The sequence below is a fragment of the Chelonia mydas genome, chromosome 7 (assembly GCF_015237465.2).
Source record: "Chelonia mydas isolate rCheMyd1 chromosome 7, rCheMyd1.pri.v2, whole genome shotgun sequence".
NCBI lineage: Eukaryota > Metazoa > Chordata > Testudines > Cheloniidae > Chelonia > Chelonia mydas.
The window spans coordinates 59674688-59696590 of NC_057853.1; the positions used below are offsets into that span (position 1 = coordinate 59674688).

General features: G+C 47.8%; 1 protein-coding gene across 3 annotated transcripts in view; it reads left to right on the plus strand.

Annotated features, from left to right (window-relative positions):
* The window catches only part of ADAM8 (ADAM metallopeptidase domain 8), a 98429-nt gene that overhangs the window by 703 nt on the left and 75823 nt on the right, over nucleotides 1-21903 (plus strand). For all 3 annotated transcript variants that reach the window (XM_043551785.1, XM_037904937.2, XM_037904938.2), the window contains exons 2-5: nucleotides 6940-7049; nucleotides 14022-14098; nucleotides 16098-16176; nucleotides 18839-18915. In XM_043551785.1, coding sequence (XP_043407720.1) covers nucleotides 6940-7049; nucleotides 14022-14098; nucleotides 16098-16176; nucleotides 18839-18915 — 343 coding nt within the window. The remainder of the gene's footprint in view (nucleotides 1-6939; nucleotides 7050-14021; nucleotides 14099-16097; nucleotides 16177-18838; nucleotides 18916-21903) is intronic.

The window sequence follows — 21903 nt, forward strand, 5'->3', positions numbered from 1 at the left end:
TTTCTAGCAAGAGGGCTTTCTCCTTCTTTGCCACCTAGCAAAGGCTGGCTGCAACCAGTGATGGTATTGGAAGGTCTAACACATATACATTTGCAAGAATTTTAGTATAAAGGTTGCTAGCAGCTGTCTGTATGATTTCACTGCTGATAATTTTTTTCAGAAACACTTAGCTAATATATTTACCCCATTGTTCCAAACTGCCCACAAAGGACCAAAAGCCACAAATGCTTCACCCAGATGCCCAAACCTCTGGCTTTGCCTCTCAACTTCGAAGGGCTTGTGTCTACGCTTAAAACACTACAGCTGCGGCGCTGTAGCGCTTCAGTGTAGGCACCAGCTCCACCAACGGGAGGGGTTCTCCTGTCACTTGTAGTTAGTCTACCTCCCAAAGAGGCCATAGCTAGTTCTTCTGTCAACCTAGCCCTGTCTACACGGGGATTTAGGGTGGCTTAACTGCCCTGCTCAGGGGTGTGGATTTTTCACACCCTTCTGCAATGTAGTTATGCCAACCGAATTTTCTAATGTAACCAGGCCTCAGATGTCACTGCAAAAATCTTTCTCATATTGAAAACTTAAACTATGTAGACAGCATAAAATAAATGAACCTAACTATCAAAATAATGGGGCTGGAGCACTGAGTTATTATACATTTTCTCACTTATTCCATTAAAAACCTCAGTTTTGTAGTGAAATAGCTGCATAATTTCCAGTGCATTCAGTAATGAATTGGTGGTAATGTGACCCATATGGGAAACAATTCTTCAGACTTACTTTCACGCAACAAATTATGCTTACTTAACTCAAACCATTTTTTAAGACAGCCTAGTTAAGGGGAGCACAAACTACGGTCTGCAGGCCGGATCCGGCCCGTCAGGGCTTTCAATCTGTCCCACGGGATTTCCAGCCCCATGGCGCAGCAGGGCTAAGGCAGGCTCCCTGCCTGCCCTGGCCCGGCGTTGCTCCTGGAAGCAGCCGGCACCATGTCCCTGCCACCCTTGGGGGAGGGGAGGAGGCAGAGGGCTCTGTGCACTGCCCTCACCTGCAGGCACCGCCCCCCTGCAGCTCCCATTGGCTGGGAACAGGGAACCATGGTGAATGGGAGCTTTGGGTGTGGTACCCACAGCCGAGGGCAGCATGCGGCGGAGCTGCCTGCCCTACCCCACCCCCAGGACCCACCGCCTGACATGCTGGCCACTTCCGGGAGTGGGGCAGGGCCAGGGCAGGCAGGGAGCCTGCCTTAGCCCTGCTGCACACCGCTGCCACCCTGGAGCCACTCAAGGTAAGCGGCGCCGGGCCAGAGCCCACACCCCGAACTCCTCCTGCACCTCACACCCCAACCCCCTCCTATACCCTTCCTGCACCCCAACCCCCTGCCCTGAGCCCCCAACCTCCTGCCCTGAGCCCTCTCCTGTACCCCGCATCCCCCCTGCACACCAACCCCTTGCCCTGAGCCCCTTGCTGCACCCCACACTCCACACTCCCTGCCCCAGCCCTACATTCATTGCCCTGCATACAATTTCCCCATCCAGATGTGGCCCTTGGGCCACAAAGTTTGCCCACCCCTGGCCTAGTTAATCTGGTGTGAACTCTTGTTTGCACGCTTTTAAAAATATAGAAGCCTGGCTCATATTGGTCTAACAAGGAATCAGTTTAAATTGGTCCAAGCTAGGTTTAAATTAAATCATAGAATCATAGAATATTAGGGTTGCAAGAGACCTCAGGAGGTCATCTAGTCCAATCCCCTGCTCAAAGCAGGACCAACACTAACTAAATCATCCCAGTCAAGGCTTTGTCAAGCAGGGCCTTAAAAACCTCTAAGGATGGAGATTCCACCACCTCTTTAGGTAACCCATTCCAGTTCTTCAGCACCCTCCTAGTGAAATAGTATTTCGTAATATCCAACCTAGACCTCCCGCACTGCAACTTGAGACCATTGCTCCTTGTTCTGTCATCTACCACCAGTGATAACAGCCGAGCTCCATCTTCTTTGGAACCCCCCTTTAGGTAGTGGAAGGCTGCTATCAAATCCCCCCTCACTCTTCTCTTCTGAAGACTAAATAACCCCAATTCCCTCAGTCTCTCCTCATAAGTCATGTGCCCCAGCCCCCTAATCATTTTCATTGCCCTCCGCTGGACTCTCTCCAATTTGTCCACGTCCCTTCTGTAGTGTTGGGACCAAAACTGGTCACAATACTCCAGGTGTGGCCTCACCAGTGTCGAATAGAGGGGAATGATCACTTCCCTCGATCTGCTGGCAATGCTCCTATTAATACAGCCCAGTATGCCGTTGGCCTTCTTGGCAACAAGGACACACTGCTGACTCATATCCAGCTTCTTGTCCACTGTAATCCCCAGGTCCTTTTCTGCAGAACTGCTGCTTAGCTAGTCGGTCCCCAGCTTGTAGCGGTGCACGGGATTCTTCCTTCCTAAGTGCAAGACTCTGCACTTGTCTTTGTTGAACCTCATCAGATTTCTTTTGGCCCAATCCTCCGATTTGTCTAGGTCTCTCTGGACCCTATCCCTACCCTCCAGCATATCTACCTCTCCCCCCAGGTTAGTGTCATCTGTGAACTTGCTGCAATTTGCTAAATTGCCCACACAGGGGTTTTCAACTGCCTTAACTAGTTCCATTTAGAACCACCCCATTAGGTAAACTAGTGCAGCTTTGTGTGAAGAGCAGGCCTCAGAAAGCAAGCTGCTGCATTCATCATTAGCTGGAGTTTCCATATGGCTCCTCACAATGACCCAACCTCAAGGGAACAGAGGCCTGGATCCCTGAAGCAAGTGCTTGAACCTGAAAGTAAATTCCTAGGTTTCAAGGAACCACTGTGATCATCTAGTCCAGTGGTTTTCAGCCTTTTTTCATCTGCAGACCCCTAAAAATTTCAGACATAGTCTGTCCTCCCCACACTTCCCCCCAGGGTCTGTGGACCACAGATTGAAACCCACTGATCTAGTCTGACTTCTTGTATGTATAACACAGGCCAGAGAACTGCCCCCAAATAATTCCTTTTGAACTAGAATATATCTTTAAAAAAAATCCAATCTTGATTTTAAAATGGCCAGTGATGGAGAATCCCTCACAACCTTGGTAAGTTGTTCCAGTGATCAGTTACCCTCAGTGATGAATTTATACCTCATTTCCAGTCTGAATCTGTCTAGATTCAACTTCAGCTATTGAAAACAACCTCCTAGCCAGCTGCAGACAGATAAAGTCTTTTTGGGTTAGTGTTGTTCCCTTGACTTCTAGAAGCACCCAGGAGTCTGGGAGACAAAGGGCAGGCTCCAACAAGCAATAGCTTATTTCTTCTGGTTGCTTCTTCCAACTGTCAGGTATTAGCTCAGCTGTGCCTCAGCCATGTAGCTCTCATCCAGCCCCATTTCTGATAGGCCTGCATTGACTGGGCTGGGTGAAATGGGATTATTAAGGTGGCTGAGCTCAGTGTGCAGCAGGCATAGTGAGGCATTTGCTGTGTACCCAAGACCACCAGCCATGGCCCACATGGTACAAGGGCTGAACAAATCAATTCAAGCCTGGCCCATGCTGAAGGAGTTTGTGTCTATGTCAAAGTGCAGCCCTAGTTCCCGGTGGCATAGCAGCAGCGTCGTGCGTGATGCTTTGGTTCTGGTCTGTTCTAGAGGCATGAGCATGGAGGATGAGAGGTAAGAGTTCCTGAGTGCTAATTGTAATTCTGCCTCTGATTTGCTGGGCAGCTTTGTGCAAGTGCCTCAGTACCCGCTCTGTAAAAAGGGGATTGCAGTACAGACCTGCCTCCAAGCCGCAGTGTGCGCATCTTCTGTAATGCATGCGTCTCAAGCGTTCTGAACAGGCCAAGTGCGAGCAGCCACATGGTCTCAGGCATGTCTGACTTTCCACAGTTTCCTAGGGCAAGTGGGCCCTTTGCAGAGAACATCCAGCCTCGCAGCTGTTTAACTTTAGGACTCTTAGTCTGCTCTCCCAGCTGCCGTGGCAGTACATGCGGTAAGGGGCAGTTCTTATGATTTCGTGAGTGGATTGAGTTTATATCTGTCGGCCCAGCCAGTCTTCTGGGTCAGCCAGTCATTCATGCAGATAGCCAGGCTGGGATATCTAGGTACCATCTACAGGCTGCTGTTGTGGTTTGACCAGAGAGTGCTGCCAGCGGATGGCTCTCATGTACCCATCTGATCCAGCCCAGATGAGCTGCTGCTTTAGAGAAAGTAGCTACGTCATGACAGCCAGAACCGAGCCCGCACTGGCAGTGAGATTGTAACTCACAAATGGGCAGGGGTAGTGAGAAGAGTAGCTTTGGTTCCAGGTCAGGCACGAAATGCACTGTGGGGGAGGCTTGCTTAGCACCAGCAGAACGATGTGGTCTGCTCTCCCTTTGCTCTTCATCATCCTGTGGGGATCCCAGTGCTCCAGCAAGGTAACTAACTAACATGGCTAGAGGACATGGGGACTGTCGGCTTCATACAGCCGTCAAACCTGCCAGCATGGGTGACGCTGCTGAAATGTGTGAACAGTGGCCATCGAGTGCATGCCAGGGTCTAGAGTGTTGCACCAGAACTGACAGATTAGAATGGTTTCTAACTCTAAAGCCTGCTTCTAAGGCCTTTTTCTCACTGTGTGAATCAAACAAACCAATTTATACAGAAGAAAACTGGAAAAATAAATTGCATCATGTGCAGTCAGTTCTGTGGACTATGCTGTCCCCGGGGACGAGCAGTAGGCCTGGAAGCCTGGACTTTCAGATCGCCAGCCACATCTCTACTACTTGAGCTAAAGTAGCAGCTGGTAACAGTTTGTTATCCTCTATATGGAGGAGCCACTAGAGGGAGGTTATACGACTTCTGACCAGGCAGCAGTAGATTCTTGGTGGCTAGGATTCCTGGTGATCGTAGAGCAGTGTGATCTTAGCAGTTGGCTCAGTTGTTAGCTAGCCAAGCACATAGCTCTGGCACCTTTATTCTGAAAGGCAGTGTGGCTGAAGTCTTGGCTGTGTCATGTTAAAATCCTGAGTTCTACACTCAATTCTGCCAGATGTTATCTTGTGCAGTCCCTTGGTTAAATTGTTTGCAAAATGGCTTTGTGGGGACTGGGGGAAGAGGGAAGATGCTCAACTTTCCTTCTAGTGTAGGGTGCGAACTTTGGCCAACACTATGGGTTATGAACTGTGCAGCACTATAGAAGTAGTGGGTGGCTTGCTGACTCCTCCACAGACATTTCCTTTCTTGGTGAATCAGGGAGCCTGATTCAGCGTAAATGCAAAACATCCTACAAAATCCACAACAAAGTATTGCCAACCTCAAGCATTAAAAAATCATGAGTCAGGCCCCAGAAATCATGAGATTTTTAAAATAATACATTTGGGGTCCTGTGTATTTGCCTTCTGCTTTCTGAACATTTGGGTGTCGCATTTTCAAGCTTTGCTTTGCAGTCAAGAAGCTAGCAAAATAACAAAATAAATCTTAACAAAATAAAATGAAACCTGAGGTGATGCTGTAATCACCTTGTGACATACCCAGAGTACAGACTAATGAGTAGCTGTGTCAACCCTGTCCTCTAACCTGGGGTGCCCTTGACACTGCTTTGCTGCTGTAGCCTCCAGTCTGACCTGTTCACAAACAGCCTCCAGCTATGACTGTGTGTGTGCTGCAGCCAGCCAGCCACACCTCAGTTATACTGCAGGGTGACCCCAACATACCTTCAGTCCTAGATTTTCCCCCAGAAATGTATGTCCTGTACTGCCCAGCCCTCTCCTGGACAATACAAATTCATATAAAGTCCATCATTTTATTAATAGAAATAATATGCACACATCTTGTTATCTCAACTGGAGTTTAAACTTCAGTTTAAACACACTGGATTAGATAAAACAATAAAAAAAGTTTATTAACTACCAAGAGAGAGATTTTAAGTGGGTAGAAGTAATGAGGCATAAAAATCAGAAATGGTTACAAGAAAAGATAAAACACAACTAGCAAAGTTTTTCTCACCACATGCTCTCAATCATCTTACTGGCCAAACTTCTTAGGCCAGAACCCCTTCTTCTGGTTAATGGCTGCTACCTTTGTCCCTTCTTGTGCAGTGAATCAATGGATAGAGAAAGGAGGAGGGGACCTTGAGGTATTTGTCCCTCATTTTTATAGTGTCAGCCCCCATCCTTGGGAAACATTTCCAGCTGAGATTCAGGAGACAGAGAAGCTACAGGAAAGGATGTGCTCTGCTACTCTTCCTCACCTGTTTGAGCATCCTTCATTTTCCTTCCTGCTTGATGACTCTATTTATGGCTTAAATGCAAATTAAGCAGAGCACCCATTCCTCTGTTTGAGAAAGACCTGCTTGCCAACCTCGATTTGGAGCATGTATTAAAATCACTACACAATGGAATCTTACGACTTTTTAATGTTGTCACACACATTTTATCAGGACAGTGTTGATTAGCAAATTATGAGTTTTCAGATGTTACCTTGCAAGACCTACTTTTACAAATATTATTATAATTGTGTGTAGTCTTGGAGCCTCCACATATTTTTTCACTCAGTTTAAGATTTTCATTCTCTTTTGTAGAGCTTGGCCTGTCCTTATTCACTTGGGGACACCATCTGGTAAGGGCTTGGTGGCCAAAGACTGCAGAATGCAGGACGGGAGAGCTGCTAGTCCATCTTTCGCATTTCACTGCTGCCTGCTAGTGCCTTGGGCTCGTGGTGGATGTTGCATGCTTTGTGCATACTATGAGGAAGCAGCAAAACATCGGCCAACAATGAGCAGTGAGGGCAATACGGAGGGGCAGGGAGCTACGAAGCTAGCCTTGCTCCGTCCCCCTCTCTGGGATTAGGAACAAGCCTTAATGGGGTTATTGAGCACAGCTGCTCTACCACCCTGTAACATCATGCAGCACTGTACTCCTCTAGGGAACTCTGCAAAAAGCCCTGACCCTTTGAATGTCTTTACAGGAGTTTTTGCCAGCCCATCGGAGAAACTCACACATGTGGTCCAATATGAAAGGGTGACACCTCGCAGAGTGCCTGCAGCTCCTGGGAAAAGAGACCTTTCTGCTCAACTCGTAAGTATCTGTCGCCTCTGAAATATCAGGGGACCTACAAGCCCAGCTCCAACAACCCCAGACTCAGAGGCGGTTAAACGAGGGCCTGGTGCCAACCCCCAGATTAGCCATGCACAGTTCCAGCTTTCCCAGACACTGAGCAGTCGGAGACTGACTTTTGTTTTAGATTAAGCAAAAATAACTAAATATGAGAGAATGTACATTGTGGAATAGGCTACCTCAGTGCTGCCTTGCAGAACTGCAGCTGCCTCTGTAAACAGACAGACACATGGAAAGCTGCAGAACAGAGAAAACAGGATCACAACACTCACATACTGTTGCTGTCTATGGCCCCAATCAGCATTATATCTGAGCACTTCATAATCTTTAATGCATTTAACCTCACAGCCCCTTGGAAGTGAAGTGACTTGCCTAGTGTGACACAGGAAGGGTGTGACAAAGCCAGGCATTGAACTCAGGCCTCCAGAGTCCCACATTGGCACCCTATCCACTGGGCCATCCCTCCCTTCCGAACATATACTGAAATCAATAGAGAATGCTGCAGGAGATGCACACTGGTTCAGAGAAAGGAATTCTCTCCCTCTTGATCTGTCTGGCAGGCACCTTGAGTGCACAGTCCGCAAAGATCCAGACTCGGAGTCTTAGTTCCTTTAATGTGACACCCTTATGGGATGAATGACACCAGCTAGTGTGAGCTTTCTGCATCATCTCCATCATAAATGATAGGTTTCAGAGTAGCAGCCGTGTTAGTCTGTATCTGCAAAAAGAAAAGGACTTGTAGCACCTTAGAGACTAACAAATTTATTTGAGCATAAGCTTTCGTGAGCTACAGCTCACTTCATCAGATGCATTCAGTGGAAAATGAATGCATCTGATGAAGTGAGCTGTAGCTCACGAAAGCTTATGCTCAAATAAATTTGTTAGTCTCTAAGGTGCCACAAGTCCTCCTTTTCTTTTTATCATAAATGATGGCACTCTTGAGCGACCAATCAAAGCAGCCTCTGGTTGTGTTTGAGGTCAAAATTAGAATCTCTAATGGTAGAATGAAATCTGTGTCAGGAAACAAATTTGGCATCAGCTGAAGAGGCGTGGAACCACTTCCAAAGAATGTAGATTGCCGCAGTGGAAGAGGTTTGTGGATGATGCAGATGGAGAAAACCAAAGGAGAGGAGTGGGGGTGGACCAACAAAGTGCAAGTAGCAATTTGAAACAAGAAAATGGTGCACAAAGAAAAGAAATGAACCCATCAAGTGTAAATGAAAGCAAATACAAAGAAGCAAAGTGGTCTGCCAAGTGGGCAATGAAGAAGGGCAAAGAGAGTGCCCTAGACAATTTGCATGCTGAGCTTGTAAACGACCCACAGCTGGCTGGCAGAAAGTTCTGCAGCATTGAAAAAATGGGCCCCAAAGAAAGGAGGATGGTAATGTGACATCATTTGTGAATGGTGATCAGAGGAGACTGTTAGTAACACCCAAACAAGTGAAGGAGAGGTGGAAACAATACTTTGAGAGTCACTTAAATGAAGCAAACCCTTTGTGGTGTTGTCAACATGTGATCCTAATGCGGTACCTGAGCTTGACATAAGAGGAGGAAGTGGAAATTCAGTCCAGGAGACAAAGACCAATAAGGCAGAGGGACCTGATGAAGTGACAGCAGACCTGGTGAAAGTCTTGGGCAAGAGCGGCATGAAATGGATCAAAGTGGTTGAAGCCGTATGACAAGAAAAGACTGGTGCATGTCTGTCCTGGTACCAATATATAGGAAGGGAAGCTTCCAGGAATTTGGAACTATCGAGGGACAAAGCTGTAGTCACGTGGGATGAAGATACAGGAATGTATCTTGGATGCTAGAATTAGAAAAATGCTGGAACCCCTCATTGACCAAGCACAGTGTGGCTTTAGGAAAGGACGAGGTGCAGGGATGCTATGTTTGTAATTTGGCAAGGGATGGAGAAGCAGCTCAAGCACCAGCAGGATAGCTTCTTATGGACCTAGAAAAGGCCTATGATAAAGTGGATGGAAAACGGAGATCCGAACATATTGTGGAACAACAAGTCCCTTTGATGTAGAAGTTGGAATGCACCCGGGGTCGGCCCTCAACTCGCTGCTCTTCATCATTTTGATGGACTGCATCAGCAGGAAGATGTCAGTCGGAAAAGGGGAGAAGCTGCTGTATGCAGATGACATAGCAATAAGGGCCTCCTCAAAAGAAGACTTGGAGAAAATAATAACCAGTGCTATGATCAACTAAGCTGGCATCTGATGAAAAGGAGCTTGACTAAGACTGAGGGCATGGGTCAGTAGAGGAGCCACAGGGAAACTTGACATAGAGCTTAATGGAGTGGAACTAAACCAGACCGACCAGTTCAAGTACTTTGGCAGCTGGGTTATGGAAAATGGTGAGCTTGAATGTGAGTCCCAGTCCAGACTGGGGAGTGTTAGAAAAGTGTGGAATAACATCTCAAGGGCTATGTATAACAAACGTCTGCCACTGAGACTGAACTGTGGAGAACAGTGGTGTGCCCTGTAATGCTATATGGTGCAGAAACATGGCCAAAACAGAGAGGCCAAGTTCAATGCCTACAGGTGTTCGAGATGAGATGTCTTCGTGCCAGAAGAGGAGTTACACAAAGAAAAAGATGTCAAAAGGAAAGTTTTAGGATGTAAGTCCAAGTCCGTGATGTGGCTGACAAAATCCAGGAAACGGGACTTCGCCAGTTCAGATATGTGCAGAGGGTGAATGAAGGGGACTTGGTGAAGATAGCATGGTAGGAAAGAGACCCTGAGGAAGTGATGGATGGATCACATCAAAGAAGATGGTAAGCAGGTGGACCACAGACAGACAAAGATGGTGGATGCTTACATGATGACCCGAGCCCGGTTGATGGGATAAAGGGAAGAAGTGACGAAAAGGAAGCAGAAAGGATGTTAGATCATTCTGCAGTGTTGCCATCTCTCACGATTGAGCACAAGTCTTGCTACTTGGTGTTTTCTTAAAGCCTCAGCACCTGGAGTTATGTGAATGTGGGAGAATTTCAGTTTTCATTTTGTAAAAAATGTCAGATACTAGTTCTTGTGGTTGTGGAGACAAGCAAGAAAACATGAACCCAAAATGCTCAGAAAAAAGAAGCCAAATACAAAAGAATCCACATTTTATTATTTTGAAAAAAATCTCTTGATTTTCAAGCCAATCTTATCTTTGTTGGGGTTTGACTCATGATTTTTGAATGTTTGGAGTCAGCAAGGCTGAATTTGTGATCATAACCTAATGGCAGTTTCTGGACTGCATTTTAGTCTTTAAAATTCAGAAAGCACCAGAAATCATATCTTAAAAGCACAAACATTAGCACCTCAGAAGGCCTAGGTATCATGTCAATTTTGAGATATAAATTGCCTAGTAAATTCTTGGTACAGCATGTTCACTTGTGATTCAAACCCTTTCAGATAAAATAGCTTCAAAAATTCTTCCCAAAGGCATCTGTTTTCTTTGCTCCAGAAACCTAAAGTTGTCTGTGAAATAAACATTCTCCAGGCTATTTAGAGATCCCATCTGTGCTGTGCACATTGAACAACTTTCCTCCTTTCTTTCTGTCAGTGTTCGTACCAAAGGGAAGAGATCACATGTAATAGTACATCCATCTGTTAGATATCTGTAAGACATGCATACAACGAGAGACTGCAGTGCATGATGGGATGTAGCGGTGCAAGGGTGGGTGGTCTATCTGCACATGTTTAGGATGGCCAGGTTACGAATGGTGAAGCTGGCTCATGCTGTCCTCTCAGCCATTTCCCCAGGACTGTTTCTAATATTGCAAACCTGATACCTTAAAAAAGCAGCCTGCCATCAACATGCTCTGTTCTTTCTGCCTTAAAGGTGGAATCTCCTCCCCAAAGAACACTTGCTTTAGGGGTCACCTCTCTTCCCAGGCCACATTGCTACAGCTGTGGTCAGCAGGGGCACCTGAGCTGGATCCCCTCATTTTAAGAGATGGGGTGGCTTGCAGGGGATTCTCTATGGCTACATCTACACTGCAAAAAAAAAAAACAAAACCCCACAGCAGCAAGTTTCAGGTAGCAGCTGAGGATCCTTTGTGTAGGGGATGATGAGCTGGGGCACTCTAGGGCAGAGGAGGTGGGGGCAGGGTTAAGGTGCATGCATGCGAATGATGTTGGCTGCTCTTCTCCAGCACAAATGAGGGTGCTCCTGAGACTGCTTTAATTTGTGCCAGGGCTGGTATGGCCCCCAGATAATGGGGGCAGAAAGATGGTGTAAACCTCCCCTTTCCCTTGCCTCCTCTCCCAGTGCACCCTGACCTGCTGTTGCACATTACATTTTCCCAAAGCACTGAAGGCCCAGGTAGCTGTTGGGCTGTTATTCCCCTCTTGCTGACACTGGTATATCTCCTGGAGTTCCTGCTGACCCACTGGGATGAGAAGTATTTCCAAGAGTCCAGCCCCCAGTGCCTGAGCCTGCCTGTCCCAGTTTTTTGCCTGTCCAGAACTGCTCTTTCTGCACCTCAGGCCAAATCCTGCAGCCATGGCCCTGCCCTGACTCACTCAGCAGGCACTGGAGTGAGCAGGAGTTTAACCAGAGTCCAGGCTCAGTCTCCCACTGTTCTGAGTCAGACCTTCTGCATTTTAAACACTCGAAAAGCCCTCTGGAAGTAGGAGCTTGGGGGAAGCTTTATCAGGCCTTTTAAATGGCTTTGCATTTCTTGTGGTTTCTCAGAAAGTTGATCACTGCTCTACCTTTCCCATCCAACTTGCAGTCAGAGTTCTCTTCTAGCGCCTTCGGTGGCTTTTCTGCAGATCTGCATTTCTCAAGGATTGGTTTCTGTCTCCTAAGTTGCCAACAATAACAAAACATCATTTTGTTGGCGAACACTAAAAGAGACAGTAACGTTCATCTAAGAAAAATTTATCACCAAGCCCCGTGGACAGTTTCTTTGTCTCCAGCTTAGGCATCATGTTTGTTTAGCTGACAGCATCTCTCAAGTCTTCAGCACTTTGCTGAAGAGCCCCTCACTTCCCAGGGCTGCAGCCGGTACCCACTTGAGGGGGAAGATCGACCCTGGCTGCATTTTGCTCAGCAGGCAAAGGGGCTCTTTTTTTTTTTTTTAACCAGAAATGGATTTTTCATTCCCAGAATGAGCCCAAAGCAAAAACGCAAAGCAATGGAATTAGAGCAGTTGACTCACAAGGAGAATCATGCTTCCTGTCCCAGCTGGTTCTGACTGTGGCACAGAAATACTTTCCCTATAACCCCAGCCCCTATCTGATTGCAGTTCCCCAATGCTTTCCTGGGGGGAATTCCAGACTGTTATGTGGTAATTTATACCATCACCCCCACTAGAGAGGTCAAACTCCCCAACTGAGAGCAAACCCCAGCAAATCAGAGCTGCTGAGTTTGCCTTGTGGTGCCCCAGGAGTTCACCTCACCACTTCTGCCAGCCGTGGCTTCCATCCGGGAAGAGCCTTAGCCAGCGACTCTGCCATGAGATGCTCGGTCGCCTGGTCAGCTGCCATTAACCGGAGAGGGAGGCCTCCACACTACCAAGGGTGTAATTATTCATTAGCATTACTGTTTAGCTGAGGATCTCAAAGCAATTTACTCACGATTCTTGTCACTGGTAGGTGGGGTTGTCCCCATTTTACACATGGGGAAACTGAGTCAGTGAGCTGTAGTGACTTGTCCAAGGTCATACAGCAAGTTATTGGTACAGGCAGGAAAAGAACCCAGGCATCCTGACTCCTGGTTTCAACTCCCAGTCCCTTGGTTTAACTCCTAGATACATGTCCTCTCACTTGTGGGGCTGCTGTAAACTCCACCGCCTGGTCCTGTAGGCCAGCTGGGGATTGCTGGAGCACGGCACACTCTGGCCATAACCCCTCCCCTGTGCCCTGCTGTGCTCCCTGAACCCAGGTCAGGTGAGGGTGTGGCCCAGCAGTCTGGCACACCATTGCTGAGGACTTCTCAGTTGGCCAGATTTGGCTGCTTTCCAGCTTGTTTGCATCTCAAGTGGGCTCCCCAAGAAATGTGGTCCAGTATGTGCACTTATGTAGTTGACCTAGCTGCCTGTTTATTATCCCTTTTACTGCAACCACCCACGCTTATGCACACATGGGAGTTGGGGGGCTATCCAGAAACTTAATGGCAATGATCTGTTTTACTAGGTGAAAAGGTGCTGTGTCTTGTGCACTGCAGGAGCTTGTAGGAATAAAGAATGACTCTGGAAGCAGAGTTTATTTCTTCAGGCCAAGTGTCTTCAGTATGATTTCCTGACCATCTACTTTTGAGAGCACACAGAAAGAGAAGTTGATTCTCACATAATGAGGCTGTGCGCATAATCAGTCAAAGAGAAGGAAGACTTTACTAGGGGAAGCATTAGTGAGTCAGGGGGTGAGTTATCAGGGGACTCTCTCGTTCTTGATTTTGAGTAAATGATGAATTAAATGCCAAAAAAGGCATTTTGATGAGCAGTAAGATTTTAGTTCCTTGTGCAACAACTTGTGGCTTTGTGCCAGATGTGAACACTGAGTCTTAGTTTAATCTCATTGTACTCATCTGTAGTGTTCTTTAATCCAAGGCATACTGGGTTTTGCAAACTGAGATTATTTCTGTGCTGGTATAGTTGGCTGTTGGTTTCCACTTGTGCTATGTCTATAATGGGTACATTGGCAGCGAGCACGTGCATCCAGGTTTCCAGAGGTGCTGGGCCCTCACACAAACCCTGAATCAGTGGGAGCTGCAGACGCACAACGCCTTTGAAAACAGGGCAGAGATATGCCAATAGAATATTTCAACAAAATCCACACATAACTAGAGGAACATTGAGTGGGCTCAGGTAGGTGAGTCTGAGGTCCCATGTGACTGTCCTGGGAGGTCTGCGCAGCACACAGGATAGAAATCTTCTACTTCATACCTCTTTAGCCCAATGATGACAAGTTTCTGTTGTTGTTTTACCTCATGCAGAACACGTATCCGGACCACGTTCATTACAGCATCCGTGCAGAAGGGAGGGACTATGTTCTCCGTCTGGAAAAGAACAGGTAAGTGTGCAGTGTCTAGTGTGGCTTGCAGGGTTCCCTAGTGAAAGCCCTGGGCCATTAGGTTAGCTTCCTCCCCAGGCCACTTTGTGTGGATTGCGCATGGAACATTGCAGGGCATAAAGCTGGAGGAGAGCCAACAGCTTGGACCTTTAGCTGAACCTTTTTGAATTTCAGAGGGACTTGGATCCCTGGATTGAAACTGGCCCCTGCAATGGCTTAGGTTCAGATTGAAAACAAGAAGCGGCTTATTTTTTGTTTCTTACACAGAACCATCAGATATGAACCTAAACCCAGCTCTTATTCAACCTCAGACCCAAGCCCCTTGCCTGCCTACGTTTTTATTCTGTCCCCCTCACAATGGTCTAACTCTTATTTAGCATCAAATACCATCTTCTCAGTCCATCGAATTTAGGAGGAGACACTATTACTCACTGCTTTGAGCTCTGTATGAGGTGTGATTGGCAGTTGCCCTGCTGCCTCCGCTGGGATACTATGCTACTGGACCCATTTATCTCTTGACCCCCACTCTTAAGGAGGAAAGGGTCAATCTCCCGCTACTGTTACTGTACGCTGTGGAGCTCATTACAAGGGACCTGCATGTACAAGTTGGCAGACTGATGGCAGGGGAACAAAATTTTGTGACCCATGGATCTGTCCCCATCTGGCTGCCCCGCCAGCATTTAGGCAGGAGAAACCAGTCCCAGCCCACCTACTGGCCCTGTCCTTCTTACTCCATTTGAAAGACTTTGTCTTTTTGCAGCCTGTTGTGGAGTAAATGATGGTGATGGTCTGGGTGACCGTGAACCCACCCCAAGCGCTGGCTGCAGGGCAAAGAGTCAGGCACCTGTTTACAAACCATTCAGCAGACAGAACGTCAATGGCAGCTACTGTTCCATGACCGCATCTAGGGTGACCAGACGTCCTGATATTTAACTCTTTGTCCTGCGTCCCAATCGTACATCGGTCGGGATGTCATTTGTCCCGATATTGTACCCAATATTGTAAAGTTGCCAGGTGTCCGGTTGGCGTAGGGCTGGCAGGCTCCCTACCTGGATCCGGGCAGCTCCCTGGAAGTGGCGACAGTTCCCTCTGGGTCCTAGGCACAGGGACGGCCAGGGGGCCTCTGCGTGCTGCCCCCGCCATGAGCCTGCTCCGCAGCTTCCATTGCCCAGGAACCGCGGCCAATGGGAGCTGTGGGGGTGGCTCCTGGAGGTGAGGCAGTGTGCACTGCCGCCTGGCTGTGCCTCTGGCTAGGACCCAGAGGCAATTGTCGCCACTTTCGGGGATCCGCCTGAGGTAAGCCACACCTGGAACCTGCACCCCCCCCCCGCACCTCTATATAGTCCCCAAACTCCCTTCCGGAGTCAGCACCCCGAACCTCTTCCCACGTCCCCAGCTCCCTGCCCCACCTCTGAGACCCCCACCCTTGCAGTGGGGGCTGGAGCTGGGGCTATGTGCCCCTGACTGACACGCGGCTGTGGGGGCCGGAGCTGGGGCCACGCGCCCCACAACCTGCGGCTTCCTAGGACTGTGCTCCCGCCTCCCCCATGGCTCCGGTGGAGACTGTGAGCCTGTGGCTGCCCCCCTCCCCGCACATGTGTCCCAATATTTTATTTTTGCAATCTGGTCACCCTACACGCAACAGAGGCAATAACAGCTTCTCCTATGGAGGTTGTGCAGGACCCTGCCTCCCCCTCCCTCTATATAGGATGCATCAGAAGTGTGAAGATGAGGAACCATTGATGGGATTTTCTGGTGGGAGTTCAAGCAGTGATGCGGTGCCAGTTCCAGCTTGCTTTTCTCAATTGCATATTGGCACTGGGAGCAGTGTCACACTACTGACTTCAGTGGCACCCACTGCTGTGAGTCAGACAAGCAGGATTTGGCCAGAGGGGTACAGGGTAATGCTGGTTCCTCCTGCACCATGTGGTTCTCTGTCACTCGGAGCTGCAGGTGGCGCTGTGAGTCCTCACTGCTTCTGTCTGTCTCTTTTTTTCAGGGGACTGATTGGGGAGCACTACACTGAAACCTATTACTCAGAAAATGGCACCGAGGTCACTGAGAGGCCAGACACTCAGGTATGAATCCAAGGGCTGTGCTGTATGATCTGGTGCATGTTTCTTAGAGGAGACGTACTGGGGCTGGGGGATTGCGCTGAGGCTTTGGACTCTCAAAACAAATTCACTAGAACCTGTGGTGTCTCCCCCAGTCCTTTTCACAGCAAAGCAAGACATCTTGTTTGGTGCTTCACATTTCCTTGGTGCTCGGTGCTATGCTGTGGGTGCCTGAGGTGCTATTGGTTAGGTATGGAGCTGAGGAGGCTCAGATCCTTGTGGTAAGCGCTTCCTCTTTACCGCTGGATGACAGGCTGGGGCTCTGTGAACAGAGGTGGACTGAGCTGCTCATATGATCCATGACATGTTTGGGAAATGGGCACTCACCTTCTTCTCCTTCATACACCTGTGAACACGTAAGATCAATCCAGTTGGCAGTCATCCTACTGCCTCCCGTGTGCCTGCCTGCCCTCCGCGTTCTGTACAACGCTGTGCTCATTGGGGGGCAAGGCCACAACGAGTCCTTGCTGAAGGCTGCAGATGCTGATGTTGTCTGTAGGACAGGGGCTGAAGGCTGCTGGATGCTGATTGACCCACCTTCCTCCCCACGAGCAGGCCATTTGGCATTGGGTCTTTCATAGAGCCATAGACCTTAAGGCTGGAAGGGACCCTTACAGGTCAGACTGGATCAGATAACACCGGTCAGAGAACCTCACCCAGGGACTCCTGTATTGGGTCCAGTAGCTTCTGGCTGAGTTAGACCATAACATTACTTTGCCCTTCTCTGGCAAAGATCTCAAAGCACCAAGGAATGCCTCACATTCCCTGAGAGAAAGCAATAATATTGTCAACCCCATGTCACAGCTAGGGAAACAAAGGCTCAGAGAGCACACAATTGCACAAGTCCCAGCTGTCTTGATAGAGCCAGGAGCAGAACCCAGTTCTTCTGACACCCCACCGTAACCTCTCACCACTAGGCAATGCTTCCTTTTCAGTACATGAGTTGGCTTCCCATTATAGAAGTGGTGCCACAGAGATTAGTGGTGAGCGGTCAGAGCACCCTTCAGGAGCGTGAGGTTTGACTGGTGTCGGCTAATTATTCTTTCCTGCCCTGCTGGTGTTCTGGGCTAATGGTTTTAGATAATGTTTCCAAAGAGCTCTGTAAACTCTAACTGTATTGGGCAAACCCTGGCACACAGCTCAGCAGGCCACCTGGGCTTTTCATGATGGGCCGCAACGCCAGCCCTTCGCTGGGAAGTGCCGTCAATGATTTAGCTCCAGCAAAGGAGATTGTTGGGAGGGTCTAGTCCTCGACCTGCAGAGCTGGCTTACAGCTCCCCATGACCAGGGCAACTGGGAGGTAGTATAGCCCCTATGGGCCCTCCAGACTTCAGCTAAATTTTGCGGTGCACAGCGGACACGCCCATTCTAGCAGCTGCTGCTCAGTGCAGATAGGGGGCCGGTGTATGGAGAACAGCTAATTTGAATGAATTCCCTTCCTTCAGCAGCTCTGCAAATGCCCAGAGTGGCAAGGCCAGGGCTCCTCCCACCCCATGCCTCACTGTCCTACCCCCCATGCCTGCTGTAGCTGCAAACCTGCCCTATGGAACAGCAGGTAGAGAGGAACCTCTGTAGTTCTGTAGGGGAAGCTCCTGCACCCCATCCCCCACCTCTGCCTGCTGTGAGGGACAACACCTGCGCTGTTTCTTGGATGCTCCCATGCTCCCTCCCTCGCCTGGCCTGGCCTACTGTGGGGGACGATACCTGCGAGGTTGCTTGGACGCTCCTGTGTGTCCCGCACCATGCCCCAGCATGCTCTGTTCCTGGATTCCCTCCCCTGCCTCTCAACTCTCCCCCGGCCTTCTGTGGGGATAATGCCCACACTGTACCCGGATGCTTTTTCTTCCTGGCCCTTGCCTACACTGGGGGACAACACTCCTGCCCCTTGATAGTCTTTTCCCCTCCAGCCAGCCAGCTCTTACAGCTGGGAGTTCAGAGCGTCTGATTTCTAATCCCACCCTGTGACTTTGGTCAGGTTACTTCCTCAGTCTTCTGTGTGAGTGTGTGTGTGTGTGTGTGTATGTGTATTAGTGCTGATTACATGTTCTGTGCTCAGGCACCATGGCAGTCAGGAGCAGTGCTGTGCTGTGTATTGTGCTGATCCAGTCAAGCCTCCAATCTGCCCATGAATGTAAGGCTGCCCATGTCACTGCAGTATACTGCTCATGTATGGTGTGGAACTGCCTGCTGTTCAGGTGTGCAGTGTTGTTGTAGCCGTCTTGGTCCCAGGTTTTTAGACAGAGTGGGTGAGGTAATATCTTTTATTGGACCAACTTCTGTTGGTGAGAGAGACAAGCTTTCAGGCTTACCCAAGGTCACCTGAAGAAGAGCGCTGTATAGCTCAAAAGCTTGTCTCTCTCACCAACAGAAGTTGGTCCAATAAAAGATATTACCTCCCACACCTTGTGCTTTTCAGGTGGCAGCTGGGAGCACTTGTGTTTCTTGAAAGATCTGAAAATCACGCGTGGGTAATAAATGAGGCGGGAAAGGCTTGTTTTTGCCTGGAAGAAGCTCTGTAACAGATCTCTCTTTCCAGGATCTGTACCTTGTTAGTGACTTCTCTTCTACCCTAAGTGTCCCCAGAATGGTGCTGATTGGCTTTTGACTTCTGCTTTCTCTGCTGCAGGATCACTGTTTTTATCACGGGGATGTTCACGGACACAGTGATTCAGCGGCAAGCATCAGTACCTGCAGAGGACTCAGGTATGATCTTTGACACAGGGCACGCAGAGAGGAGGGAACATCAGAACCCAAACATGTAAAGCAAAAAGCACCAAGGGGCCTGAGTGTGCCTTGCCCCACACTTGTGTCATTTTCAGTAGTCCAGACTGGGTATAAAATGCTGCTATTCTGATCTGGTAGCATTTTACACCCATTTGGCAGTAGTGTAAATGACTATACACTGTGCAGGTCAATAGAGAATCAGCCCCAATACGTGTCACTGTGTCAGAAGAACTTGGTTATGTTGTGCAATACAGTGATGTCACAATATATTGGTGTACTTTCAAACCAGTGTTGCCAACTCTCACAACTTTTATGGCAAACCTCTTTTCATCTGGTGTTTCTATAAAGTCCCACCCACTGGAGTCAGGTGACTTAGGGAGGCATTTCACCTTTCATTTAGGGAAAAAAGGTCAATTTGCTCCTGGTTGTGGAGAATAGCTTGAATATGTGACCCTGAAGGCTCAAAAACCAAAAGGCAAATTCAATGAACGAAATTTTTAAAATATCATGATTTTTGTGGCCTGAGTCATAGGTTTATAGATTCTAAGGCCAGAAGGGACCACTGTGATAGTCTGACCTTCTGTATCACACAGGCCATAAAACTTCCCCACAATAATTCCTAGATCAGATCTTTTAGAAAAACATCCAATCTTGATTTAAAAATTGTCAGTGATGGAGAATCCATCATGACCTTGGTAAATTGTTCCAATGATTAATTACTCTCACCATTAAAAACGTTTGATTTATTTCCAGTCTGAATTTCTCTAGCTTCAACTTCCAGCCATTGGTTCATGTTACACCTTTCTCTGCTAGATTGAAGAGCCCACAATTAAATATTTGTTCCCCATGTAGGTACTTATAGACTATAATCAAGTCACCCCTTAACCTTCTCTTTCTTAAGAGTAATAGATTGAGCTCCTTGATCTATCACTATAAGACAGGTTTTCTAATCCTTTAATCATTCTCATGGCTCTTCTCTGAACCCTCTCCAATTTATCATTATACTTCTTGAATTGTGGGTACCAGAACTGGACACAGTATTCCAGCAGTGATTGCACCAGTGTCAAATACAGAGGTAAAATAACCTCCCTACTCTTACTCAAGATTCCCCTGTTTGTGCATCCCAGGATCGCATTAGCTCTTTTGGCCACAGCATCACACTGGGAACGCATGTTCAGCTGATTATCCCCTACGACTCCCAAATCTTTGTCAGAGTCACTGCTTCCCAGGTTATAGTCCCCCAGCCTGTAAGAAAGGCCTATGTTCTTTGTTCCCAGATGTATACATTTAGCCATATTAAAATGCATATTTTTTTTCTTGTGCCCAGTTTACTAAGTGATCTAGATCACTCTGAATCAGTGACCTGTCCTCATTATTTACCACTGCCCCTATCTTTGTGTCATCTGCAAACTTGATCAGTGATGATTTTATATTTTAATAGAACAGAGAATAGTAGGACTGGAACGGACCTCAAGAGGTCTTCTAGTCCAGTCCCCTTCTCAAGTCATTAATAAAAATGTTAAATGATTTTTGAACAACCGGGGTTAGAGATACTGGAAAACAGACCACTATATGCTATTATAATAAGGATCTGTGACAGTGTCGGGCCAGATGACTACAGGCGACTAGTAGAAGGCAGATATATTAGCTCCAGGCTAAGTAGGTCCCTTTTCCCTGGGTAAGGGAACAGGCAAGGTTTTTTGAACAATCAGGAACCTTCTGGAGACAATTAAGACAGACAGGCTGATTAGAACACCTGCAGCCAATCAAGAAGCTGCTAGAATCAATAAAGGCAGGCTAATCAGGGCACCTGGGTTTTAAAAAGGAGCTCACTTCAGTTTGTGGTGTGCGTGTGAGGAGCTGGGAGCAAGAGGCATTAGGAGCTGAGAGTGAGTATGCGGACTGTTGGAGGACTGAGGTGTACAAGCATTATCAGACACCAGGAGGAAGGTCCTATGGTGAGGATTCATAGATATTTAGGTCAGAAGTGACCATTATGATCATCTAGTCTGACCTCCTGCACAACGCAGGCCACAGAATTTCACCCACCACTCCTACAAAAAAAACCTCACATCTATATCTGTGCTATTGAAGTCCTCAAATCGTAGTTTAAAGACTTCAAGGAGCAGAGAATCCTCCAGCAAGTGACCCGTGCCCCATGCTACAGAGGAAGGCGAAAAACCTGCAGGACCTCTTCCAATCTGCCCTGGAGGAAAATTCCTTCCCGACCCCAAATATGGCGATCAGCTAAACCCTGAGCATATGGGCAAGATTCATCAGCTAGATACTACAGAAAATTCTTTCCTGGGTAACTCGGATCTCACCCCATCTAATAGCCCATCACAGGCCATTGGGCCTATTTACCATGAATATTTAATTACCAAAACCAAGTTATCCCATCATACCATCTCCTCCATAAACTTATCGAGTTTAATCTTAAAGCCAGATAGATCTTTTGCCCCCACCGCTTCCCTCGGAAGGCTATTCCAAAACTTCACTCCTCTGATGGTTAAAAACCTTCGTCTAATTTCTAGTCTAAATTTCCTAGTGGCCAGTTTATATCCATTTGTTCTTGTGTTCACATCGGTACTGAGCTTAAATAATTCCTCTCCCTCTGATATATTTATAGAGAGCAATCCTATCTCCCTTCAACCTTCTTTTAGTTAGGCTAAACAAGCCAAGCTCCCTGAGTCTCCTTTCATAAGACAGGTTTTCCATTCCTCGGATCATCCTAGTAGCCCTTCTCTGTACCTGTTCCAGTTTGAATTCATCCTTCTTAAACATGGGAGACCAGAACTGCACACAGTATTCCAGGTGAGGTCTCACCAGTGCCTTGTATAACGGTACTAAAACCTCCTTATCCCTACTGGAAATACCTCTCCTGATGCATCCCAAGACCGCATTAGCTTTTTTCACGGCCATATCACATTGGTGGCTCATAGTCATCCTATGATCAACCAATACTCC